This window comes from Microtus pennsylvanicus, chromosome 10 (genome assembly GCF_037038515.1).
Source record: "Microtus pennsylvanicus isolate mMicPen1 chromosome 10, mMicPen1.hap1, whole genome shotgun sequence".
NCBI lineage: Eukaryota > Metazoa > Chordata > Mammalia > Rodentia > Cricetidae > Microtus > Microtus pennsylvanicus.
In genome coordinates, this window is record NC_134588.1 from 28,828,390 (window position 1) to 28,855,016 (window position 26,627).

Consider the following 26,627-nt stretch of genomic DNA (forward strand, 5'->3'; position numbering starts at 1 on the left):
TTTTAGGAGTTGAGAGTGACATATGACTATAAACTATTGGGACTTGCTTACCTTTTTTAGGCAGGGCCTTAAGTAACCCTTGTTACCCTTGAACTCTCAATCTTCCTGCCATGCTAGGTTTAGATTGGTTTGAAATAGAATCAACTTATGTATATTGGTGGTGAACAAAGACTTTTACTTTGTTTTGTTTTGTTTGTTTGTTTGTTTTGAGACACTAACAGTCCTGGCTGTCCTGGAACTCACTTTGAAGGCCAGGCTGGCCTCGAACTCACAGAGATGCACTTCCTTCTGCCTCCCAAGTGCTGGAAAGAAAGGCGTGTGCCACCACTGCCTGACTAGAGCAAAGACTCTTGATGGAATGGAGGGTTGCTTGCTATGTCATTAATGCCTCTAATGCCAGAATCTTTTCAGAAGTCCTCCTCAGGGATTGGAAGCACCACCCCAGCCCCTGGCCTGGGAGTTGCCTTGGGTCAGACTCTATCTCCAGACTCCAACTCCCAGCCTGCCAAGAGCTGACCCCTCCCAGGGAGGGTCAGGACTACTCCCACAGGCTATTTAGGCTGGCACTGGAAAAAGGAACACGTGGTCTCCGGGTTTGCATGGGCTCCTCTCCCCGCCATGCTGTCCCGGTCCACCCGGGATCGTGGCATTTATTAAACACGGGTATTTTTTGATTCAGTCTAATTTGGTTTGATTGGAGTTCTTTGCACCAGCAGAGAGGCTCTTCTTAACACTCAGGAAGACACAAAGTTCTAGTCAAACATCAACAGGGTTTAGATTCTAACTACCAAGAGGATCCTAGAAGCTCATTTTCTCTTTTTTGTGGTATTTTTTTTAGCAGTAAGCTGGCAACAGTAAAAGTTCTTACACAATATTGTTGTGAAAATTAATTGAACCACTAATGAAAACTGTCGGGCTCAGTACTTCACACACACACACACACACACACACACACACGCACGCACGCACACACACACACACACACGCACACACACACACGCACACACACGCACGCACACACACACACACACGCACGCACACACACACACACACACGCACACACACACACACACGAGCTCATTGCTCTGCTGTTATGGTGATATTAATCTCATTCTCTTATATGAACTGCCCCCATTGCTCTCCACTCTCAGAATTACCTTATTTCTTAAACACGGAGCATTCTTGTAATCACAGTTCCTGGGAGACTGAGGCAGGAGGATTGAGGGTTTGAGGCAAATAAAACACCCACAACTCCTCCATCGCATATTTTTGAGGCATTGCTCACTGGGGGACCCACTCTTGGGTCCTGCCCTGGCACAGTGGCAGGTCTGGATGACCACTCCCTTTTGGGTACATATATTTTTTTTTTAAATATTTATTTATTATGTATACAATATTCTTTCTGTGTGTATGTCTGCAGGCCAGAAGAGGGCACCAGACCTCATTACAGATGGTTGTAAGCCACCATGTGGTTGCCGGGAATTGAACTCAGGACCTTTGGAAGAGCAGGCAATGCTCTTAACCACTGAGCCATCTCTCCAGCCCCCTGGGTACATATATTATACAGAGACCCCAGTCATCCTCACAGTACAGTGGGTGTCCATTTTATCAGCATTTCCTTTTATTTTGTAAACTTCCAGAACAGCCCTATCTGAAACTCTGTGTTGGTCCTTTCTGGCTTAGAGGCCTTCAGGAAACTGTAACTTTTCTTCTCTGAACTCTCGCTGCTCAGATTGTTACAACCATCAAATCCTATTTTTAGAGAAAAAAATGATAATAATGTATTTGTTTTTTGTTTTGTTGTTTGTTCATTTATAAAAGGAAAATGTGGCCCAAGAATTACCATCTCTGGGAGCTTTCCCTCTAGAGACTTGGGCATTCTTCTGTCTGCCTTTGATGTGTATCTGTCTCCCTGAGTGGTCTCTGAGGCCCTTGGGGCAGGAGAATGGAATCTCTCTCTGGTCTAAGGTCAGGGAGTCACCTCACAGAGGGACTCTAGTTTTCTTGCGGCTGAGTTTGTGATCCACAGTGTAATGGTTGAGAAGCTGGGACTTCTCAGTGGCTTTCCTTCTTCCTGCTGGGTACTCTTCTACCATGGGACAAGGGCAGTGCCGCCCGCACAGGAAGGACACCGGGCTCTTGTGGCTGGTCTTTGCCCTACAAAGGTGTTAACAGTAGCTCTTATGTTTCTGGAAAAAAAAATATCCAAATTGCCTGTGTGAAAGAATGAAAAACAACCCAGACCAGATTTCCTTTTTTGGAAGTTTTTGGGGCTGGGACAATCTTAGATGACAAGAATACCTCTATGGAGGCCTCCCTTCCCCCATCCTGGTTCAGTCCCCGGGGCCTTTCCAGTACAGACAGGTCTGAAACAGAACAAAGGCAACAAATACCTTCCTCTAGAGCTAAAGATTTGAGAAAACCAGGCAGTTCCCTCCCTTCTCTGCTCCCCACCTCCACTCCACCCCAAACCTTTGAGCAAGCAACTTGAGGAACTTTCAGAGGTGAGAACTGAGGCCAGGCTGGAGGCAGTCCCTGCCCACTCACAAAGACTGGGCCTGATGGGGGAGGTGCTTGGTATTACCTACAGAAGAAAGTTCCAAGGACAGAACAGGCCTCTGCCTTCTTGTTTTTTTCTGGGATTTTCAACCTAGCAGCTTCTTCAGTGTCCCTAGAGACCAACCAGCCCGAGAGCCACAGATCCGTGGTGATCAGGTGTGTCCAGAGGAAGGAAGCGCTGCTAAGAACAACCTAACTTTTCTTGGTCCCCCGAGTTTGCAAGTGGCTGGTGACCTTCCTCTATGAGGACAAGCAGACCCCTTGGGCCCTGCCAGGAAAGGGTGACACCTAGCACAGGAAACTGTGGTGGTCACAGTAGGAATCAGATGGTTGTAGCAAGTCTCAGGGGAGGTGAGCGGGGGAGGAACACCTGCTTGTGTCCCAGACAGTGAATGTAAGAACCAGAAGATAGCGAGTGTTGGCCAAGGCTGTTTTCTGTTTCTTTCTTCTTCTTTTTCAAGACAGACTTCCTTTGTGTAGCCTTTGCTGTCCTAGAGCTAGTTCTGTAGACCAGGCTGGCCTCGAACTTACAGAGATCCACCTGCCTTTGCCTCCCGAGTGCTGGGATTAAGGTGTGCACCACCACTGCCCTGCTAGACTGTTTTCTTTGTGCCTCTTGGCAGATGAATAGAAACTCCCAGCAATAATGGAAGAGACCAGGACTGGCTCAAGACCCCCAAGACCAAGCTCTCAGCACAAAGGAGATTTATTTGCCCCAAGGGGACAAAGGACAGGGAATAAGCTACAAAGACAGGAGACAAGGACTGCCTTTGGATAAAGAGGAGACAGATGTGGCCCAGACAGGCAAACTGGGCATGTTAATTAGGTGAGCCAAAGGAGGCTTTTGATTGCAGGACCTCAGTGGTTCCATAGCTGGACCTTGGTAGTCAGCCTCAGGAGGAGGAATCAGCCAGATAATAGGCCGTGGTGGCTAGCTTTAGAATGTAATCTAAGGGGTTTTGGTAAGGCAGAGGGAATGGGGGAACAGGGCAAGGCCTGCAGGAGCCATGTTGCCACGCTCAGGCTGGCTAGAGTCCTCTCAGTAACCATCGTGTCCTTTCGTTGACAGGATGGCGCAAACACATGCGGGAGGCATTTCCTTCTTACTGTTCTGTGTGCCACCAGACAATGGCACGGCAGTGGGTCACCCAAGATATGGCTTCCCATTGTCTTCTAGGTCACAGCCTCATGACAGACAGTGGGACCCCTTTCAACTGTAAGGTAGTCATTGGACTCTCTTTTGTTTCCCATGAGTCATTCAGTAACTTAACCTGTGACCTCTTTGCAGGCCCCCAAAAATATAATATCTCCTGCCTCAGGGCTGACTCTTTGGGGCGCGCATTCACTATCTCTGGATGGGGTGGGGAGTGGGGGTGGGACTGGAGAGATGGCTCGGTGGTTAATGAGATGGCCCAGCACCCTCATGGCTGCTCACAACTGTCTGTAACTGCATCCTCACAAAAATACACATGCGGGCAAAACACCAGTGCACGTAAAATTTAAAAAAAAACAACAACCCTATTTTAAAAAAATCTACCTACTTCTGGGTGGGTCCACAAATGCCTCCGACGCAATGGCATTCGCTGACGATTCTGTTTGCCCGTCTTATGCTCCCTTTCCCCATTTACCTCACCTCACTTTCTACCCTGGCCCCAGTCACCCCCGACGTGCTCAGTATTTGCTTTGTCTCTTCTCCATGAGGCTAAATTCAGAGGTCAGGGGCTTGGTTTATTTCAGCTTCAGTGTACACAAGCCTGGCATGATCAATACTGTACTTGTTTGCTGAAAGAATGGACCGATGTCCAAGGAGAGGAGACAAGAGTACTATACCCTCTCACTGATCTTGCTGGGCACGAGCTCGGTCAGTGCCTGAGTTGATTTAGAAAAGAAGTCTCCCACTTGAGGGATGCGGAGCATTTGTCTTTGATACGGATACAGCTGGCTGGGCCCAAGGGGAAGCCTGCTGGCACATGTCCCCGCTGCAGCAATGTTCAAGGCACACAATTACGCTGCATTCCGGGGAGATAAAACAGTGGAAGATAAATTCCATTCAGGCTCCGATAGCTGTTAATAACAGCTAAAGACTAGAGGAGGAATGCAGAGTGTCGAGTTGGAAAGACCCCGAAGCCACCCAGCAAGGCGGGCAGCAGGGTCAGGATCTGACACAGGCCTTTTAATTCCCAGGCCAGGCTCTTTCCACCTTGCCTCAAGCGGCACCTCTCTTCTCTCGAATTTATGTCATTCCAGCTGGGTTACAACCTTGGGTTTCCAAATGACTGCTCTTTCTACATCAAATTCCGAAACAGTTTCCCTTTCTACTATACAATCAGCTAGACGATGCTATCAACAGTCTAGGCTCCAATCACTAAGTTTTATTAGATTTTACCTGTGCATGTTTGTAAAAAAAACAAAGAGTTGAGGGAGATACTTGAGGTGTCTAAATTAGGCTCATATCGTCAAACAAACAGCACTGTATATACGTATTAATACATACATATTATACATGTGTATATATACATACACACATGTGTATACACACATATATACATGTGTTTGTGTGCACATGTGTGCGTGTGTGTGTTGTAGTTCCACGTATCATGGCTGTGGATCAAGATGTAAGTTCTCAGCTACTCTTCCATGCCATGCTTGCCTCCTGCTGACATGTTTCCTGCCATGATGATCACAGACTCTAAGCTTCTAGAACCATGAGCTCCAGATTAAATTATTTCTTTTATGAGGTGCCCTGGTCATGACGTCTCTTCATAGCAATAGAAGAGTAACTAGAATACCAGTCCTCTCTTTCAAGTAAGTTTTCATATAGTTATTTTTTGTGAAATACTATGTTATGTATCCTAGGCATCAAACTTACCAGGGTAGCTGAGGATGACCTTGAATTTCTGATCCTCCTGCCTTTCTCTAGGGACTGGGATTACAAGCATACACTACCATACCAGCTTATATGGTGGAGGGGACTAGTCAAGCACTTGACAAACTGAGATAAAGGACTAAAGAACATCCCTGGTCTAAAGGACTGGGCATGTAGCTCTGTGGTATAGCATTTGTCATGTATGCATGTGTGTGTGCTCGCATACGTGTGTACCCTCTGTAATCAATATCATAAACAAAAATTTTAAATAGGCCTAATGTGAACATCTGCAATTTAGAACAAGTCATTTCCAGACCAGAATTCCTAGCACAGTAACAGGGAGCAACCTAACCATTTGTGCTGTGCCCGGAAGAAGTCTGTGCGAAGGGAGATGGTTGTCTGTTGTAGGGACATGAAGGCAAATGAGTGGTAGCTGAGTTTGCACAGAAAGCCTAGGACTGCGTGGAGTAAGGGACAGATACATCCCTTGGAGTGTGGTAGCACCAGCAATGCCAGCGCTTCTCTCCCTGTGGGTTGTAACCTCTTTGGGGGCCAAACAAACCCTTTTATAGGTGTTGCTTAAGACCATCAGAAACATCAGATACTTACATTATGGTTCATAACAGTAGCAAAATTACAGTTATGAAGCAGCAATGAAAATCATTTTATGGTTGGGGTCAGCACAGCATGAAGAACTGTATTAAAGGGTTGCAGCATTAGGAAGGTTGAGAACCAGTGAGCCACGCAGACACTTCAACTATTTTCTCTGCTTAAATCTCATGAAAAGATGCTTATGCTTAATTTCTGGTTGTTGTTGGACTTCCCAAAGACACAGATTATTTAACTCCTTAGTTTAAGTGTAGAGATGGCATGCTGTGAGTGTGACATCCTCTTAGAGATAGCAACAATGTCATTATTTCAAGGAGCGTCTCTTGTGTTTTCTAGGGTCAGGGAAGTGGTGCTCCTCCAGGGAAGTGATGCTCCTCCAGGGAAGTGGTGCTCCTCCAGGGAAGTGACGCTCCTCCAGGGAAGTGGTGCTCCTCCAGGGAAGTGACGCTCCTCCAGGGAAGTGGTGCTCCTCTGGGGAAATGATGCTTCTGGAAGTGGTGCTCCTCCAGGGAAGAATTACTTAAAAACAGTCTTACTAGAGAAGTCAAGCCTTGTTGCTACCAGGCCTCACATCAGGAATCAGAACCAGAAAGCTCCAGTTTCCAAGATGAACGTTTCCTGGTCTACACGCAGCAGGCTCTTTCTTTTTGTTTTGTTTTGTTAGGACAGGGTCACTCTACTTGGCTCTGCTTATCTAAGGGCCTGCCAGGCCCTGGCCATGTGTATACTTGGGAGGGAGTCAGGTGGACCTAGTAGAGTTTTAAACAAACTCAGTGACCACAGGGAGGGGACATGTAATCATGAGAGGGGACCTTATAGAAAATTACTAAAGATGGAGGTCAAACCAATTATTTTCTAATACTGGAAGTAAGGAAAGTAAACATGGTCTCTTTTTTTTCTCTTCTTCTTCTTCTTCTTCTTCTTCTTCTTCTTCTTCTTCTTCTTCTTCTTCTTCTTCTTCTTCTTCTTCTTCTTCTTCTTCTTCTTCTTCTTCTTCTTCTTCTTTTTGGTTTTTTGAGACAGGGTTTCTCTATATGGCCCTGGTTGTCCTGGAACTCACTCTATAGACCAGGCTAGCCTCAAACTCACAGAGATCCATCTGCCTCTGCCTTCCAAGTGCTAGAATTAAAGGCATGCGTCACTACCAGCTAAGTATGCTCTTTTATGTCACCTGGACCCAAGGAACCCAACTGGCCTTTATGTCCCATTGAACCAATGTCTTAAGGTACAACAGTCTTAGCCAGACACCATTCCTTACCACACGGCAGATCAGGAGGTTGTGTTTGTAGGCGAGCTGGAGTGGCGTGCATCTTTAATCCCAGCACTCGGGAGGCAGAGGCAGTTGGATTTTTGTGAGTTCAAGGCCAGCCTGGTCTACAGAGCTAGTTCCAGAAGAGACGTGGCTATACAAGACCCTTTCTCAAAAAACAAAACAACGCAAACCAGAACCAACCAAAATCCAACAACAAAAGTCTGATGTCTCAACAGAGAGGCACAGAGGTCCGATGAGGACACAGTGGGGGAGGAAAAGGAGAACTGGGGGGGGGTCACACTTCGGAAGGCATTTTACAGGTGTCCGGACATCCTTCTAGCAAGGGCGTTTAGGAGGGCACTCAGTGCTGGGGAAAGCAACACTACCCTGACTGCTTTCTGGTTTCTGCTATCAAAGAAGGCTCCAGGGGCTGGAGAGATGGCTCAGTGGTTAAGAGCATTGACTACTCTTCCAAAGGTCCTGAGTTCAATTCCCAGCAACCACATGGTGGCTCACAACCATCTGTAATGAGGTCTGGTGCCCTCTTCTGGCCTGCAGACATACACACAGACAGAATATTGTAAGTATAATAAATAAATAAATATTAAAAAAATAATTAAAAAAAACAAAAACAAAGAAGGCTCCAACTCCTTTAATGCTTACATTTATTTAAATTAGTCACTTCCCAGCCTCCATTTTTTTCCCGAGACAGGGTTTCTCTGTGTATTTTTTAAAAATATTTATTTATTTATTATGTGTACAATATTCTGTGTGTATGCCTGCAGGCCAGAAGAGGGCACCAGACCCCATTACAGATGGTTGTGAGCTATGTGGTTGCTGGGAATTGAACTTAGGACCTTTGGAAGAGCAGGCAATGCTCTTAACCACTGAGCCATCCCTTCAGCCTCCCAGCCTCCATTTTAAAGAAACTAAGCTGTCCACGTGTCTATGCCTACAGAGAGCAGCTGGGACAGGCAAGAAAGCTGGGGATAGATAATCCTTAGCCTGAGGGCTCGAGAGATGGTTCAGTGGTTAAGAACACTTGTTATGCCAGGCAGTGGCGGCATAGGCCTTAATCCTAGCACTTGGGAGGCAGAGGCAGATGGATCTCTGTGAGTTCGAGGCCAGCATGGTGTACAGAGTGAGGGCCAGGGCAGGGCAAGCTCCAAAGCTACAGAGAAACCCTGTCTCGAAAAAATAAAAATTAAATAAAAAATTAAAGAGCACTTGCTCCCAGCACCCACATGGATGCTTCCAAACATCTTTAGGTCCAGTTCCAAGATACTTTCTGGGCTCTTTGGGCACCAGGTATGAGGAGCACAGACACACATACAGGCAAAACACTCATACACATCAAAAATTTTTTTTCTTAAAGACGTAGCCTGCAAGAGTCTTTTGCATCTAGGTCAGTCCCTGCTTTTGAATTGGCGCCTCCAGAACATCTCAGAGAGGTCACCAGAGAACACTGGCTGTGCTTCACCAACAGACCTTTCCTAAGGAACTCTGGACAAGAGACAGGTTCTCTTCTAGAGGGGGTGACTTAGAAGGGAGCAGGGACTTGGCTGTACACCTGGGTGAGAGTCCCAAGGGGTGATCTGAGAGCTCTGACAGGTAAATAGTCTGTCTTCTTTGACCGGAAACTGGAGTCTCATAGCAGTCGTGATGGCAAAGTGTAACCAATAGAACATTAGAAACAAAACAACTGTGGGCAGAGGAGGTGGGTGGTGGAGAATGTCCTGTCTGTAGGAAGAGCAGTTACTTTAAGGGGGACTCAGCTTGTTAAAAGACACTTTAAGGAGAAGCGGGGCGGAAGGTGAGAAGGAGAGGGGAACAAGGAGGAGGGGTCTTCCCAAGGAGGAGGAGGAGGAGCTAAGCCAGGCATCCTCTTCTTGCTCATCCTTCTCCAGGCATCTGCTTCCCAGGACTTGGATGATGAGTTCTACCCAACTCTAGCCATGGAGTGTGCAGAAAACCTGGCTCTTCAGGGGAATGAGGCTGGTTCCCAGGACTGTGGGCCTCTGAAGAAAGCATGCCATGGGAAAGGACAGGCTTGGGCCCTGTGTTTGCTCTACAGGTAGTGAAGGCAAAACCCTCCTCAGCTCCAGCAGCCCCAGCGGTGTGAGCCAAAAGTGGAAACACATGGGAGACAGCGCATTACAAGTGGGCACGGGTTTTTATTTTCAGTGCATGGCATTGGTTTCTGCACATCAGCAAAAAGCTTTATTGGTTCCAAAAAAATTACCCATTTTCAAACTCCTCTTCTTCCCAGGTCAGTGGGAGGATACATTTGCATTACAGATTTGTCAGTTATAGCATCCCCCCAAGAACCATATAAATACATGCAAAACATTATACATAGAGCTTAAATAATATCAAATGCAAATACAGGTTGGGTGCACTGTTAAGCTGAACTGCAAACTATGGCAACACATGCTAGGGTATAGATTGTTTTGATATCATGTCTGTCATGCAGACTACAACAGTCAATTTTCTGTTTTTTTTTCTTTTTCTTTTGTACAAAAATACCAGTGCTCATTATACTAGTTACTGAGAAGAAACTCAAACTTTCTATTTGCATGCCGCTTAGAAAAGATGACATAAATCAATTCATTGGCACATATATATGGCATATTTACATATGGCATATATACATATGGGGAGAAAACATAAACCAAAGGCTAATTTAGCTGCAGGAGCTCACCTCTCTCCGCCTCTCCCAAGAAGAAGAAAGAGGACAGCAGGCCTCCTATCTGCAGAGCTGGGAAGGCAAGAGTCCTGGCTCTGAGCTAAATGGGAGGGAGGGTGAGTGTCCGGTCTACCTAAGAAGAGACTGGGATGGCTTTAGAACAGCAGGCATTATAAGTGCTCCCCCTTCCCAACACAAGTGCCATGGGGTGGATGCTAGACATAGAAGGTGACTGAGTGTGCAGACAGGATGGTACCACATGTAGCTTCAACTGTAAAGCAAGGGATGGGAAGAAGTGTGTGTGTGTGGGTACAGGAGAGGATGAAACGGGGGATACAGGAGAGGATGAAATGGGGGGTAAAGGAGAGGATCCAGGCATTCAAGCTTGCGTGCCCCTCTGGATTTTTGGCAGTGAGATAATCACTCTTATTGATTGATGAAACTGTCGCCTAAAGCTTGAAGGAAAATATAAACCCAAACTTGAGGAATCTACAAGTGCCCAGAGGGGGTCTAGTTGATTTCTCTTACATCTTTTGGGATGGAAAAAGCAATTTAAAGGATAGTGAAGGGTTGTTGAGACGGACCTAGTCCTCAAACCGTCAGACAGAGCTGGAAGCAGCCACTGCTGTACTTATTGCTTCCAATTTGGAGCTCAGTCTCCCATCTGCTGTATTATACAAAACAGAAAGGCGTCCCAACTCAGATTCATGCACAAAAATTCACTAATGGGGTTACTCTAGGGGGAAGAGGAAGTCAAAGAAGCATAAAGAAAAGCAAGCCCCACACCAGTTCCCTTGCCGACCAGGAGGGACTCTCATTGACACTGTTCGGCCAGCTAAGTCCTCCCAGAAGCCCAACTGGCCCTCGCCCCTGGTTAGCAACAAGCCTGGCACTCCTCCACGGCAGCATACATCCACGCCCTGACAGTTGAGAAGCCTCTTTCCGGGTGTTGCCCTCACTACCTGCAGGTTCTTACCCATTTTTTTCTAGGTTTATCGAAAAAGGGCTCTAGGACATATTCTCTTTCTCCCCATCAGACTGCTTTCAAATCCACAGCACCATTTAGGGGAAACTGTTACTAACTTCCGTCATATTTACTCACTGCCGTCTGGATCACTGAAACTGAATAGAAAAACACATAAAAATATATGCACAGAAACACTTGAACTTACTCAATTCCATATCAACAAAATTTATATTAAAAAAGTCTAGAACCCAACAATTTTTTTCCTAAATATAAAGATGGCTGTTCGGAGAAAGGAAGTAAGGTATATTTTTTTTAAACCAATTATAAATATATTGAGCCACCTGTCATGTCAAACAGCTGGCCATGTGCTCCCCTCTATGGTGTTCCATGACGGCACTTTATTTGAAATTCTTTAAACAATATATATATGTATATATATGGTTGACTCAAAAATATTAGTTTTTGATCTAAAGAAAACTATATTTTTTGCATAATATTTCTATATTTTCTCTCTTACTATGGAAACTAGAACACGCACATACATACACATGGGCATGTGTGCGCGCACACACATAAACACACACACACAAAGCTATTGACTTTGAAAAGTAGACATAAAGCCCTCAAGAGTGACCTGCCAGGCACCACAAAAGTCTCTTGGGAGCAAGGATAGTAAAATGGCCTTCAAAGCTTGTTATTGGCTTACTTTTGTAAAAACAATCTGAGGTAATAGAAGAGTTGGCAGAATCAGATCTTCTAATGTACTTAAGAGAGTGTGTGTGTGTGTCTGTTTGTGTGTGTGAATTAACAACTCCAGTGAGCTGTTTGTTCCCCACGAGGAAAGACTGCTGACGTGGGTCCCCTTTACAAAACCCCAGTCAAAGCCTTCTCCCTGTTGCCTGTAATGATGGATTACGCTGCAATGGGTGTGGAATGGTGGCTGCTTCTTCACCCACCCTACCGTGGCAGTTTGGGTGAAAAGTGGGGAGGGAGGAAGATCTCTAGAAGAAAGGCTAGGAGTGGACAGGTTCCTCTTGCTTTTCTTTCCCGAGAGGAAGCCTGGCAGTTCTCATGAGCCTCACATATCCTCCTCTACGTCCACCACCCTCGAAGGTGGGAGACAGGCTTCACTGATCTAATGGGAGATGGGACTTGGGGACATAAATTTGGTCCACCTGCACAAAATGCTTACGTCAGCAGAGCAGCGATACACATGGAGCACCCGGGGATGTGCCTCCACCTTGTCCCAGTAAGGTGAAGTCCCTTTTGGTGAAGTTCCCAGCTCCTGAGAGGTGGGCTGGCAGAGGATGCTTTGGGCAGTGTTCCGGGGGGGGGGGGAGGGAGGAAGGCACGGACTTTCCTGGGCAGCAGTGGAGACGCTCGCTGCTGGAGGCTTGAAAACAGGAGTGTGAAAGCCAGGAGAGAGGAGGCAGGGGCTTTCTGGGCCTTTGCTCCTTGAATCAGAACACTGTCAGGGAGCCTCCTCTTTCGGATGCATATTTTCAACATTGGAATACTTGCAAAAGTTGGGGGGGTCTCCTTTAGAGGTGGAAAATATTGTGGGACACAGCAAAGCATAGAAATAGGAAAGAGAAGAGAATGTCCAAGCTGGTACACAGGTGCCTAACCTGAGGGGAGGTTTCTTAGATCCCAATGGATTGGTTCTTTAGCCCCTCCCAAGGTTTCTTAATACTCATTCCTCCAACAATCAGCTTCTTGAAAATAGTCTGCTTCCGTGATTTCTGGTCCTAGGCCTGCCCCATGTTGGTCCCGAAACTCCTCATCCAGCTAGGAGGCAAGGTCATGCCCCATTCACTCTTTGGCTACTACCTTAGGCAAGGAGGAAGCTCAGGCCATGGTAAAGACTATATATATATACACAAGAAACCTTCATGCTCACGGCTGATTTCCCTGGCACTTAAAACCCCCTACACACCCAAAGAGAGAGGTGGACATTCGGAAGTCGGATCTGACCTGGTGAAAATAGGGAAATATTTCACCAGCTCATTTACTCCAAAAAGACCATTTTAGAAAAGAAATCTGTCTGCCTCTAGAACAAAAAGGTTCTATTGGGGCTAAAAGGGGCCAAAGTTGACTCAACTTGTCCATGCCCTTTCCGTTCTCTTAATTACCAACACTTGGAGAAAAAAATAAAAAGAGTAAGAGGAAGGATGATAAGGGTCATATAAGAACCTTGGGCAGGTCAGACTGAGGGGTAGGAAGAGCTACTGGCCTTAGGGTGTACATTTTCAAAACAGGAAAAAATGCTCGAAGAATAATCAGTCTACTGAAACACAAACACAGGGTATTTGTCTCTCCCTGAGCTCACGATTTAGTTTGTAAATGGCAGAAACTCATAAAATCTCCAAGTCAGGAGGTGGTGACACAGGTGGGAACCCTGTGGAAACTTTGGGTTGGATGATGCTGGGAGGATTATCATCATTTCTTCAAAAATAACAACTGTTACAACTAAGGAGTAGATCTACCGCTCCCTGCCCAGGGTTTGACCGAATCCTCGTCGGTCTGTGTTGTTTCTTCATGGCCAGGTAGGGGTTCTCACACACTTAGGAGCAGCCGACACAACAGTGACAAAGTCCCATCATCACCTCATAGGCGGGATGGATGAGAAAAGAAACAGGGAAAGCAGGGGCAGGAATCAGAGAACAGAAGTTCAAACTGATGTCTCCAGGCTTTGCAGAGGGCTGTCGGCATGGGAGGCAATGGTCTGCACTTGGTTGCCATCCACAGCATTGTTGTTTTTGTTGTCATTGGGAGTGGCCTCACCATCCAATAGGAGCACCTTAGTCCCCGACTTAGGAACCAATCCAGGGTCTTCCTCATGATCATCTATGAAGGACGGTGGAGGTTCATCATCTGCATTGTATCCAGGTTGGGTCATGAAGTGGTGAATGGAGCTTTTGTTCCTGGATTTCATTCCAGGGTAACTATAGAACATTTTGACCACTTGGATCTATACCAGGGGAACAAGAAAGGATGAGAAGATAGAGAGGTGAGAATTGGCAAGCAGAACAAGAAAAACTAGTGGTTTAAAGAAAGAAACAAAACCCTGCTACAAAACATTAATGCTCAACAACCCAAACCACCACACACCTCAAAACTCAGGCACAAGGCGTGAGCGAGTGAGGCAGACAATAAGGACATTTCAAACGGTGCATTCTATAAAGTAGCACAAGGCAAACTTAGCATTTCCAAACAACCCACTCTTAAAATGAAATCAAACCAAGAGATTCATTAGTTCTTTTGGGTAGAGGACAGCGTGTTGGAACTAGGTGACATTAATGGACAAGCCTAAAAGACAATCCACACAGGTTGCCTTCTGTATGGAAGCCAAACCTTTTGTGGATGTGGGATGGGAGAATTACACACTGTAGTTTCGTTATGTGTTTAAGCCCCCTCAAAGAGCCAACATTCACTAATAAACACTGGGTGACAAGTGACCGTGGATACTGTGCAGCCAGGCAGACAAACCAGTCTTCATTCCACAGCATGCAGGAAATTAAAAGTCCCTAACTGTTCAGTCAGAAGACATGCACATCTTTATACCCCCACAACCCCGACTGTGTCTCCTCCCCATCAAAAACAGAGCTCCTGCTTCTCCTGAAAGATGCAGGTAAAACACAGGTGTGAAAAGAAGCCTTGCCCTGCCTACTGAAGAAGGCCCGGTGTTCACCATTCAAGTGCACATCCGTGTCTGATCCACAGCAATGCTGCCCAGACCCACTGTGAAAATGTGTGCTGCTTTGCCCAGCCATTTGCATACTGTGATGAGGAACATGACCTTGTGTGAAGAAGCGGAGGACCAGAAGAGAAACCTGACCCAGGAGGCCGGCTACAAATAAGTGGCTTTTCCGATAGGACAGTTGAAAAGAATGAAGAAAGCAGACACTCTGCAGTGTTCCTGGGTGAGTGGGCAAACACACTCCCGTCACTCTGTGTTTGACCACACAGAAGTCAGGAGTCCACAGAAGACAACTGCAATCAACCCTGAGAGCAGCTTTACTTAATCAGAAGCATCAACTTGTTTGGTGTTTGGGTTGTTGGTTTGCTTTGCTAATTCTACATTTCTGAACGGTGTCTCTCAAGTGTGGGCTAGAATCTGGGCTGGTAGATTGGGGTGCGGTGTGTGTGCAGGGGGGACTGGATGCCAGAGAGAACACAGAAAGGAGACAAGGAAAGGCAGGCGGTGATGGGATGGTTTTCACTGGGGCAAGCTGTCAATCCTAGTTTGGTTCAGATACATTCTCCCTCAGAAAAGAGAGGAGCAATGATGTTAAGCAGAAGTTGTTAAGATCGGGAGAAGGTTAAGAAGTAGTGGGTGAAAAGCCGGGCAGTGGTGGCACACGCCTTTAATCCCAGCACTCGGGAGGCAGAGGCAGGCGGATCTCTGTGAGTTCGAGACCAGCCTGGTCTACAGTGCTAGTTCCAGGACAGGCTCCAAAGCCACAGAGAAACCCTGTCTCGAAAAACCAAAAAAAAAAAAAAAAAAAAAAAAAAGAAGTAGTGGGTGTTGGGGTAAAAGTGTCTCTTTTATTCTTCTGCTGTTTAATATATTATATATATATCTATGTATATACACACATATATACACATATATATGTGTATATATACACATTATTTATTTATTCCTGGAGAAGAAGCAAGAGCATGGAGGTAGCAGCACACACAAACAGCCAAATAAACCAGCTGGATTTCCTGTCCCAGGACCTCTCATCATTCTACAGATGCCGTAAAGACACTGCCTCCAGCAGCCTCGCCATCAGAACCGTGGTTCTCTCTTCTTTGACTAAGGCTGCCCTTCCTTGGCCTCTCTCCAGTGTCACCCATGACTGGAGTGCTCAGAGCATAGAAGGCAAGGGACTCTGCCACTCAACTGTCAGCTCAACACTGCAGCGTACACAAGAAGCAGACAGGCCCCTGGAACTTCGTGGAACAACAGTGCAGGCCTGCTCTCCATTCTTCTGTGGTTCTGTTGACCATCTTCTGGTGAATTCCACCAGTCAGGTTGCCCCTGCTCAGATCTGTGTAAGATTAGGCAGAAGGGAGGCCACCTCTAACCTTTGTGTGGTCCCAGACTTTTCTGTAACCTATTCTTGAAATATTTGAGTAACACAAGCTAGATTAAGTGAGCTCAAACTCAATGCCCTCTCTCCTAGTCCTGGTATAGATAGCTACTTTGGCCAAGGCACAGGACCGAAACCCTCTCTTTAGTAGGTATGTATGGTAGCAGTGCTTTTATCTGCTATTGCTATCTTCACAGTTCTCAGAGTCACAGAGGAGGGCAGGGACCTTTGTGTCACTAGTTCACTGTCTTCCATATTACTGAGTTTTAAATTTGTTGCTTCTGGGTATTTTCTTTTCTTCTTTCTTTCTTTCTTTCTTTCTTTCTTTCTTTTCTTAAAGCAACTGGACACTCTATCGCAACAATTATGTGTGAAATCCAACAGAAAAAGAATTGATTTGTGAAAATCAGTGTCAGAGGGTCTGAGCTTGTTTTCTGACTTTTCCTTTCCCTTGTTGGGGCAATTGATAACACTCTGATGGGCAAACAAACGAAGGAGATACAAGTGAAGAGGGATGGGCAGGCTGGGGGGGGAGGGAAACCTTTGAGAGAAGCAAAGACCAGTCATTCGGTTAGAGTTCAGGACTTCCAGAGAGCAATGGGAACTAGCTACCGGTATAGGAGCGAGGGCACCTGGCCCAGGGGGTCGGGGTGAGGCTGAGGGATGGAGGAACTCAACTCCAGCACAGGCTCAGGGAAGAGGTGCTGATGGACAGTCACATAGGACATCACCAATTGATCCAGGGCTGGCATCTTCTGTGCTTGGATCCAGGGCTGGCATCCTCTGTGCTTGGAGCACAGGGTCTGGTGCGTGAGAAGTATGTGGTGACAAGGGACGGCTGGTGGAGCTGGAAAGGGGACAGGGACAGCCTCACACACTCCTCACTTAGCCAGCCAATGCTTCTGTCTTTGAACATCAGTTCTCAAAACCTCTGGGAAATGCTTCCTGAGGGGCTGATTGAAAGGTGACTCCTTCATAAGGCAGGAGCCCAAAGTAGGCTGGACCTCCAGGAGAGTGTGGAGCACCCTTTGGAGCTCAGCGCACGGTCTGATGCACTAGAATACTGTGCTTTTCTACTCCCCTGTCATTGCTTAGGGGTAGAGAAGCTTCTGGATGGAAGCCTTAGAGACCTTAGGGAGATGGGACCCGCAGGTTCAAGAGCTCTGGAATGGGGAAGAGGGTTTTAAATACACGACTGCAATTCCTGGGAGCTCCAGGGAAGGGACAAGCTAGAGAAGGAGCAGGTGTGCTCTCTCTCCTTCGGTCTAAGTTTTGGGGGGTCAGGGCATGGGGTCTGACAGCTCCTCTAAGTCCCCTGGTCTCTGCCATCAAGTCTGTGGCTGGAACAGCCAGCACTAGCCCTTTCTGCCAGAGAAATGAATGACTAAGCAGGACTGAAACTTGTTAGAAGGGGATGAAGTGAGGAACGCGGAAGGACCAGAGGGAGAGGCTTATCTAGTGCCTTTGGGCCTAAAGAAGCCCGCAGACAGCATTGTTACCTCCACCTTCAGTCCTGTCTCGTACCAGAACTCTTATGAGTAGCTAGCAGGCAGAAGCAAGTTAAGCTCAGAAAACCTGCTCACGGTCATGTGAACCACAGGCCATGTGACCTAGGGCTGGCAGTGGGGGAAGGAAGGACTGGATACTCAAGTATTTAAAGTCCAGAATATGTATGATGGTGGAGAACCTTCCTCACCAGGCGCTATAATGATGACACATCCCCTCTGCTTCCTATTGGGGAAAGTAAAACGACCAGAAAGTAGGAAGGCCTTAGCAAGCATTCGACAATCTACTAATGAGAACGGCAAGTCCTAGTCTGAAATCTGACAGCTATTAAGTAAGTCTGTACAGACAGTTTCCTAAAATTGAAAGTGCAAGATACGATACAAAGGACTGGTTGCCGAAAAACCAAACCAGATGAAAAGATGAGGGGGAGGCTCTTCAGAAATGTTCAAACTCATCATCTTCTTACCTCATAGTACTGAGTGCCGGGGTGCCACCTACGACCTCACGGGCCAGAAAATTTTGATTTCTCCTACTCATTTGTGAATTAATTGATTCATGAACTAGAGTTATATTGAAGGTCATCACTGAGAGCTAAGACAACACAGGTTGAACTAACTTCCCCTCTCCGACCTAGTTAGTGCTTTTGTGGCCAGCTGACAGTGCAGTGGTAGCCAAAAGGACTGCAGTGATTGAACAAGCTCAGTCCTGGCTCCATTCGGGCAGGCCCTGGTGAAGGACCTGTGGGCAGAGGCTCTCCCTCGCCCCCAAGTGAAGAGGCTTCCTAGGTCTTCACTGGGACTGACCTCATAGCTAAAGAGTTAGACCCAGAAGAGGAGGAGAGGGACAAGGCACCAAACAAGCCTGAAGCCAGACAAAGCAAAGCAAATCAAAGCAGCTCAAGAAAAGCAGCAGCAAGCCAAGCAGGGGAGCAATCAGAAAACAGGGTTATTGTCTTTAAAATCGCTAAGGTTTAGTAACTTTCCAACATTAAAACAATAAAACGAAAGGTCATATAGCCTGGTTTTAGCAGGGACTGGGATCTCTCTTTCTTTTTGTCTTTTCTTCCTTTAAGTCAAAAGATCAAAGGGTGGGAGGGGGGAAATGAAAAGGACAAGTAACCACGGTTGGTTAAAGTAGACGCCACGTGCTCTCTGGTGTTTGCTTTAGCGAATCATGCATTGTAACAGACTCTCACTCACTGCCCACAGGAGGAGATGTAACGGCGGAAGAGGTGGAAGGGGAGGATTTGACTGGTGCAAGTGCGGCTGAATAGGAGCTAGGAACCAGTTTTATATCAAGGTGTTGGCTCACGTTCTGTCGCTTTAGGGCTCCCTTAAAAGAGGCTCCCGTCTGGAATGTGTTAATTACTTCAATCTGCAAAGAATCAGAGAGTAAGACAGCTTTGCTCCACAGAGAGAAGGGAGGAAGAGGAAGGTGGGGTCAGGAGGGTGGGGTGGGGACAGGAGGGTGGGGCAAGGAGGGGGGGGCAGAAAGCCAGAGGGCTAGTCCCTCAAACCCAGAGCAGCAGGTGAGGGTGAGGTTGGGAGGGCATTAACTGTATATCACCCTTCATTTAAGGAACACTTTGCTATGGCTTTTCAAACACCCAGCTATGACCCCTCTGGCCTAGGATGGACAGGTGTCCAAAGGCCTTGAAAACCTAAAGGAACTTCTCCCTACCACTAACAGCTAGAGGGAGGCCAGGAGTTTGTCATTTTGACTTGTCCTCTTAAAAATAAGGCAGGCAGAAACTGTGGTCAGTATGTAAATTAAATGAAAAAAGTTAATTAAATATAATTTCAAAAATTAATTAATTTTTAAAAAAGGCAGTCAATTTGACATACCGGAAGTGAAGTATGGATTAGTGAAATTTAGGGTTCAGGAGCCTCTAAACCAACTAAGTCAACTATTATTACAAAATTTCCAGGAAAATAACACACACTTAAAGAAACATGGGCAGCAGAGTGAGTAGTCCACACATGGCAGCCATGGTGGAAAGACTCTTAGACTGACTTGCTTAGTTTGGGCGGCATCTTTCACGATCAGTCTTCCTCTGGAGCTCAGTTGGCCTCTTTGAAATCCACTCACGGCATTACTTAAGCACTGGAGACCTTCACAGGCAGGCAGGAGGTCTGGCGCCAGCCACAGCGGCGGCGCCTGGAGGCTAGAGCTCTCCAAATCTACCTGCCTACCAGATCAGGCCTCTGGCTTTCAGCTGCCTCTGCCTCACGGATGGAGACAATTAATCCCATCACTTTCTCACAGAGACTGTGATCTGGGGGTCTTCATCAATCTCCTAGCCTTCTCTTTGATCCCTAAGTCATAAGGAACAAACAGAAGGGGATTCGTTTATCCTTCTGAGATCTGGTGGGATCCCCGTAGGAACAGTCCAGAAGGACGGGAAAGGCACTGTCTCTGTCTTGTGACTGCATGCACAGAAGATAAGGCAGACGTCTCTTCTAGTATGCAAAGCCTCTGAGGAAGCCATGAAGTGCTTAGGGGTGGCCTCGGGTGGAGGCCAAGGCTAAAGCACCACCCTTTCCTCACTTAGGAGCTTTCCTGTTTCGGTGGAAGAAGAGGCTCTTTTCTAGTTGCATACAGAGTTACAAGGTTCAACTTCCACGATGAAATTGCATGTCATGTTTACTGTTCTAAGAGTCCAGCCCTTTAATTCTTCAAATATTTGCTTTCTAGTACTTTTACCTCCCCCAAACTAAAGGGTAAAGGGAGAGGGAAGAAACGCCTAGAAATCCCAACCAGGACTAAGCAGTAGTTTGGCAACACCTCCCATCCGACCTGCTGCAATGGGAAGGGCAATCGGGACCAGCAGTATGACAGTAAGGAGTTTTTTGTTAGGCCCCCACCGAGGCTGAGCAACGGATGGGGTGGGAGGGCTTCAGACATGGAAGGTGCATCTTCGGCTCAGAGGTGCCAGCAGCAGTGGCGCGGATGGATCGTGTCAAGGCATCTTTAATAGACTGCCCTTGGAGCCTAAGTCTAGGCTTCTGCTTCCCTGTTCTGGAGGTAGGATCTAGCTATATAGCCCAGGTTGGCCTGGAACTAGAAACCCTCAGTCTCCTGGGTGCTGAGATTGTAGACAGGTACCACCGTGCTTGGTCTCAAATTTAGGCTTTAAAACCAATTCCCGGCTACTGTCTGCTCTGGCAGGGAAAGAGGGATGACTAAAACTCCACGTGCAGTGGGACTGAACAGGAGTATAGGTGAGGGAATGGACACTGGCAGTGAAGGGAGGGGGAAGGTCCATGAATCTCTGCTCCCCAGAGGAAGACTGGCAAGAAGCCAGGAGGCTCTGGAATGAGGGATCCTGGCTAGGAAAAACAAAACAAAACAATCACACGGTAGAAGAGGAGGCAGGTGTTCCTGAAGGGAAGAAAAGCAAAGAGGTTATTTTGAAAAGAACAGACCCAAAGGACAGCAATGGGGGCTTTAGAGGTGGGAGTCAAGGTGCTGAGTCACCCAAGGGACTCAGTGGAGGGTGGGCGGGCAGAGGTGGGGACATGACATCATGAGGCAGCCTGCAGGTCACGATTCAATTTCCTTCCGGGCAGAGAGAGAGGAAAGGAGCCCCAGAGTTCCCTACCTGTATCTCATCCACGTTTCTACCTGGTGTCTTGTTCAGGGAGGGACAATCCCTACTGAGTAAACAGTGGATGGTGTGCGTTCATTGCTCTTCCCTGTGCACTAAGGGCGGATGTGTGTGTATGGTGGGGCGGCCAAGCCATTTTCTAAACCAATCCAAGGTCAGTTTTTGAAAATAAGATATTTTCGGGATCTCTAGCCAACTAGGAGGAAGAAACAGGCCTTGCTCCGCAGAGTCCCCTTGAGATCTTAGAACGGGTGGTTTGCTCAGGAATCTTGAGACTAAAAGAGGACAGGGTCGAGGGGCTGGAGCAGAGGAAAAGCATCGTCAATGCCAAGGCCAGTCTGTTCACCCACAAGGTAGTTATGTGAGGCAAGTGGAGAAAAAAAAGCTACGGTTAGGGTGACAAGCAGGGGACTTACTTGTACTCCATTTCAGAAATGACAAGAAGGGAAAGGGGTCAGAAAAAAAGGACAGCATCTTCCTCTTTGGGAAGCAAGTCTGAATCCTTCAAAAGATATCAACGGAGAGACTGTTGTTCATACCTACTTAATCATCAGGTTCCCCAGAGAGGCCTTACATCAACCAGGACAAGGTAGGCAGGTGAGTTTCTTTATCAAAGAGCCCAGGTAACAGCTTCTACCACAACAGTAAAATGAAGGTCACGCCGAGTGACTGCCAGGGATGCGGAGTATGAAAACGAGGTCTCTTATTCCTTCTTAGGGTCAGGGAAGGGCTACACATTTCCTGTGTTGAGGTCCAGACTAGGGTTGCAATAGACTTTATGTGGGAAGGCAGTTTCACCGACAGACCTGAGGGGTGGGCTGTAGGGCCAACCACAGCTGAGGAACTTAGTGACCTCCAAGAGGAGTCCCACAGAGACCTCTGGCTCTATTGACCCCTGAAGCTATGGATCACAGGCTGCCCTTCAGCAGCGAGCCTTAGGAAAGGGTAAGACTGCTGGGAATCTCTGCTTTTCTATTTCTTCCCAGGATGGGGAGATCGTTTCCCTCAGGGTAATAACAAGCTACTACAGAGTACCTGAGTCTGAATCCGGCTCAGGCCACGGACCCAGAGCACCTGGCCCCTGCGCAACTCCATCTCAGCAAGATCAATCTCCTCCAGTCCCTCGGCATCCTTGGTGATTTCCTCCTTGGCAGCGCCATGTCCAGCCTCCTTCAGGAACTTCAGAGACTGGGTGGGTATGGCCGAGATGACCTGAGAGTAGTGGCAGCAAAGGGTGCAACAGCCAAATGGGAGAAGAGATGTTAGCTGACCTGAGCCAGGCCCCCAAGAGGCTCCTCTGCCCTAAGCCTTTCCCACCAGGACAGCACCAAGAATCACCAATCTGTTAACTAATTGTTCCAGCTGTCAGCTCTCAGGAAGGTGCCAGCATTCACAGACATACAGAAGGGGACTTAATTCCCATAACCTCTTAGCCCTGTGCCTTTCCACACTCACTCTGTCTTTCTCTCTCTTGGGTCTTTCTTCTCAGTGTGAGCCTTGTCTTTTAAGACAACAAATTACAAGGCAGGCACACAGTGGGAAGAAGAAATGGGGTCTGGGGCAAACCAAGCTGGGAGGAAGGTACATCGTATGCTTGGAGTTGAGGGGCTGAGAAAGGAATAGGAAGACAGTTAGCTAAGAGTTTCACCCCTTCCTTAATCCCATCCTTAGTCTGTGAAGGGGCACTAAGAGATTCTCAGTTGAGACTTGAGATCTGCAAAGAAGGACCCAGGTATTAAAGGAAGGATGAAACTCCTAGCTAAGCTGACATTGTTGTAATTAATATTAACACTTACTAAGTACTTGTAACAGGTATTGCCATATTTTTTGTAGAGTCACAATTAGTGATGACTCTGTTATCCTATGTCGAGGTCCCTGATAAATGGAGTGGTTAAGTAATTTGCCCATGGCTGCTCAGCTTGTGAAAAGGAGAAGGGTGGGGCTGGAGAAATGGCTCAGTGGTTAAGAGCACTGATTGTTTCTTCTGGGAATTCCGAGTTCAATTCCCAGCAACCACATGGTGGCTCACAACCATCTGTAGTAAGATCTGGCGCCCTCTTCTGGCATGCAGGCAGAACACTGTATATATAATAAATAAATCTTTAAAAAGGGACTGGAGAGATGGCTCAGCGGTTAAGAATACTGACTGCTCTTCCAGAGGTCATGAGCTCAATTCCCAGGCGCATGGTGGCTCACAAACATCTGTAATGAATGTCGCCGGCTCTGTGAACTCTTCTACTTTCAAGACCCTCAGATTTATTTTTTAATGGAAAATTTCTACTTCTGTTTGAAAAAGCCTAAGTTTTTGCAGCCCCTAAGCATGGGCAGAAAACATAACCCCCTGAAATGAAAGCACCCCAACCCGGCACCCGGAGATGGAAGGAGCTTGAAACCATGCTGGAGGGAAGGAGAGGGAGAGGAGGTGAAACAGGAGCTGGGTGATTGTGGTCACTTGTCCCTTTCCTTCAGAGCTGAGAGGTCCGCAGCCCCAGGATCTGTAGAGGGCACCCCACACTCACCTGACCCCACAGAAGTTCTCCAATCCCTATGAAGAGACACCACATCCACTGCTCCATGTTGAGGTTCGTACAGCTGAAGGGCTTACCCCCAAATTCCACGATGAGAATCTGAAACAGAGCAAAGGACAGCCCACCATGACAGAAGCAACTCATGGGGGAGTCAGCCCTCCACCCACCAAGACTGACAGGGTGGCCGAGGTCAGCCCTCCACCCACCAAGACTGACAGGGCGGCCGAGGTCAGCCCTCCACCCACCAAGACTGACACGGCGGCCGAGACCACAGTGCCCCCTGCAGGGCCCAAGTGGGACACAGGAAAGAAAAACTCTAGAAGTGAAGGGTGACAGACACACTCTTTTTAAAGCACTTCAATGGGACTCACGCTGTCACATGACTATCGTGACAGTGATTAATATACAGTCTGGTCAGAGCAGAGGAGGCTGGAAGCCAACAGGTGACAGAGAGAAGGCACAGCAAGAAGAGGAATAGAGTCGGGAATGGGGTGGAGGGTGGTGGGGCTTTGCCGAGAGGAGAGCCAGCTTATTTTTGAGATTGTGTGTGTGTGTCTATGTGTGTGTTTTTGTGTGGGTCTGTACTCTGATCCACGTGTCACAGAAGCCAGAAGAGAGTGTCAGGTCAGCTAGAGTTACAGGTGATGGTGGGTCAAAAATGATAAGGGTGCTGGAACTCAAACACTGGTCCTCTCTTACTGCTGAGCTGGGTCTCCAGCCCTGGGAGGATGTGCTTTTGTGCTGTGACCTGCTCATAGTCCTTTGTAACCACGTGCCTTCGCGAATCTCTGATTATGGCAAGAAGGAAGGGACTCATCTTCCCACTACCAGGCAGCTGTGCTCCTGACCCTACTTCCCGTAACGGGAGCCCAGGCCTTGGTTAGCACAGCAGCTGCACAAGCGCTAACCCATCACTCTTTCCTCTGTGAATCAGGCGACATTTCAAGCATAAACCCATTCAGAACAAAAGGGCAGGGGTGGGGAAGAGGGTGGAGAGCTAATATTACCTGTACATACACATTTTACATGTGCAGGCACAGAGAGGGGGTAGAAGATAGTGGGCCTTCTCTTGGTCACTATAAGAGCTTATCAGTACATTTAGAGAGATCATGAAAGTATTCTACAAGCCACATTTGTGGGTCACATGCTACCTTGCCCTGGAGCACCTGACTGGGCTCAGTTCTAGAACAAGGTGCACATGGAAGCAAACCTAGAGTCCCAGCCTGTTTACTCACAGCCGGGGTCTCCAGAACTCCCTCTCTCCTCATCTTGGGCACATCAGAGGCCTGACTTCTGCTCTCCAGCCCCGAGCCCTCCTACCCCAGCTCCAGACAGAATCTCACCTGGCAGATGAACGTGCCTAAAACCACAGAGCAGAAGATGATGTTGCGGTAGATGCCCGCAAAGACGTTCTTCTCGCCGTGGATCTTGCGGGAGTTGATCTCATTGAAGAGCTGCATCAGCACAAAGGTGTTGAAGACAATGGTGTAGTGCTGGCTGGGCGGGGAATGGAGAGGCGCCTTCCTGCCACTGTCAATGTCGAACAGTTTATCGCCTAGTGGGGCAGGACAAGTTTTAGAGGATGACCGTTATGGCGATGTCTTGTCTGTGCTGTAACAAATAAAGCTTGCCTGACTCAGAGTGTGGAGCTAGCCTCTAGTTAGCCACAGAGGCCAGGCAGTGGCGGCACACACCTTTAATCCCAGCACTTGGGAGACAAAGGCAGTTGGATCTCTGTGAGTTCAAGACCATGCTGGGCTACTTGAAATTGATCCAGTCTAAAAGAGAAACAGAGCCAGGCTGTGGCTCACACCTTTAATCCCTGTACTTGGGAGTCACACACTTTTAACTGCAGCACTAGGGAGGTGGAGTCAGGAAGGGACACAGCTGGGCAGAGAGAGGGGTATAAGATGGGAGGAGACAGGCGCTCAAGTCATTCAATCTGAGGACTCATAGAGACAGGATCTTGCCCACTTGGCCTGAGGATTCAGTAGAGGTAAAAAGTCTCTCTAGTGGCTGGTTCCTTTACTTCTCTAATCTTTCAGCATTTGCTCCAATATCTGACTCTGAGTTGATATTATTAAGACCAATTAGAATTCTCACTATGGACTGAGGTCTCAGTGAGGGTTCGGGCTAAGACAGAACATGTTAGGACAACCATGCTGGTAGCTTCTGACCATTAGAAAGTCCATTTTAACTGGCCAGCTGCTGAGTTATGCTAGATATTGAACATTTTGTTTTGAAAATAAAACATTTACAAATTATTTTAGATTTATGTGTACGAGTGTTTCGTCTGTATGTATGCCTGTGATCCATGTGTGTGCCTGGTGCCACTGGAAGGGGCAGCAAATCCCCTGGGACTGGATTCACAGATGGCTGTGAACCATGTGGGTGCTGGAAGCTGAACCTGAGTCCTCTGCAAAAGGAATAGGTGCTTTTAAGTGAGGAACTCTTTCTCCAGGCCCCATTATTGAAACATTTTAGATGTTGCCTCTGGTCCACCCTATCTGATTTTGACGGTGAGTTGGCATCTGTTTCCCTGATGTGTGGCGTGACAGAAAGCGATGCACACAGTGGCTGTGTGTTGGGAATGTCCAGGCAGCACTCATGGGTGAAGCTGCTATTACATTGGCTTGTACTTCACCATCTACCAAGCAACCCTCTCTTCTAAGCCATTCTCTGTCCCCAACAGAGCTAACACCCAACAGCTGCCCTCCATCCCCCCCGCTGCGGCTCACCAGCAAAGACGAGGACAAAGACGACCGTGAGCTGATACACTGCATGGCCCAAGATGTTCTTCATCATAGTGCGTGAGATCAGGGGCTTGTTTCTCCCGTAGGGGCGACGCCTCAGCAGAGACTCGGTAGGGGGCTCTGTGGCCAGGGCCAGTGAAGCAAAAGTGTCCATGATCAGGTTAACCCACAGCATCTGCACGGCTTTCAGCGGAGAATCCTGGTAGAAAGACA

General features: G+C 47.5%; 1 protein-coding gene across 5 annotated transcripts in view; it reads right to left on the reverse strand.

Annotated features, from left to right (window-relative positions):
• Positions 1-10,077: 10,077 nt before the first annotated feature.
• Positions 10,078-26,627, reverse strand: part of Atp2b4 (ATPase plasma membrane Ca2+ transporting 4) — a 108,189-nt gene continuing 91,639 nt past the window's right edge. For 2 of the 5 annotated variants that reach the window (XM_075988009.1, XM_075988007.1), the window contains 6 exons: positions 26,400-26,613; positions 25,005-25,216; positions 23,653-23,760; positions 22,169-22,345; positions 18,726-18,900; positions 10,078-13,910 (listed from right to left, as the gene is read on the reverse strand). In XM_075988009.1, the coding sequence (XP_075844124.1) occupies positions 13,885-13,910; positions 18,726-18,900; positions 22,169-22,345; positions 23,653-23,760; positions 25,005-25,216; positions 26,400-26,613 (912 nt within the window). In that variant the 3' untranslated portion in view covers positions 10,078-13,884. The remainder of the gene's footprint in view (positions 13,911-18,725; positions 18,901-22,168; positions 22,346-23,652; positions 23,761-25,004; positions 25,217-26,399; positions 26,614-26,627) is intronic. The other 3 variants (XM_075988006.1, XM_075988005.1, XM_075988010.1) reach the window with 2 other exon arrangements.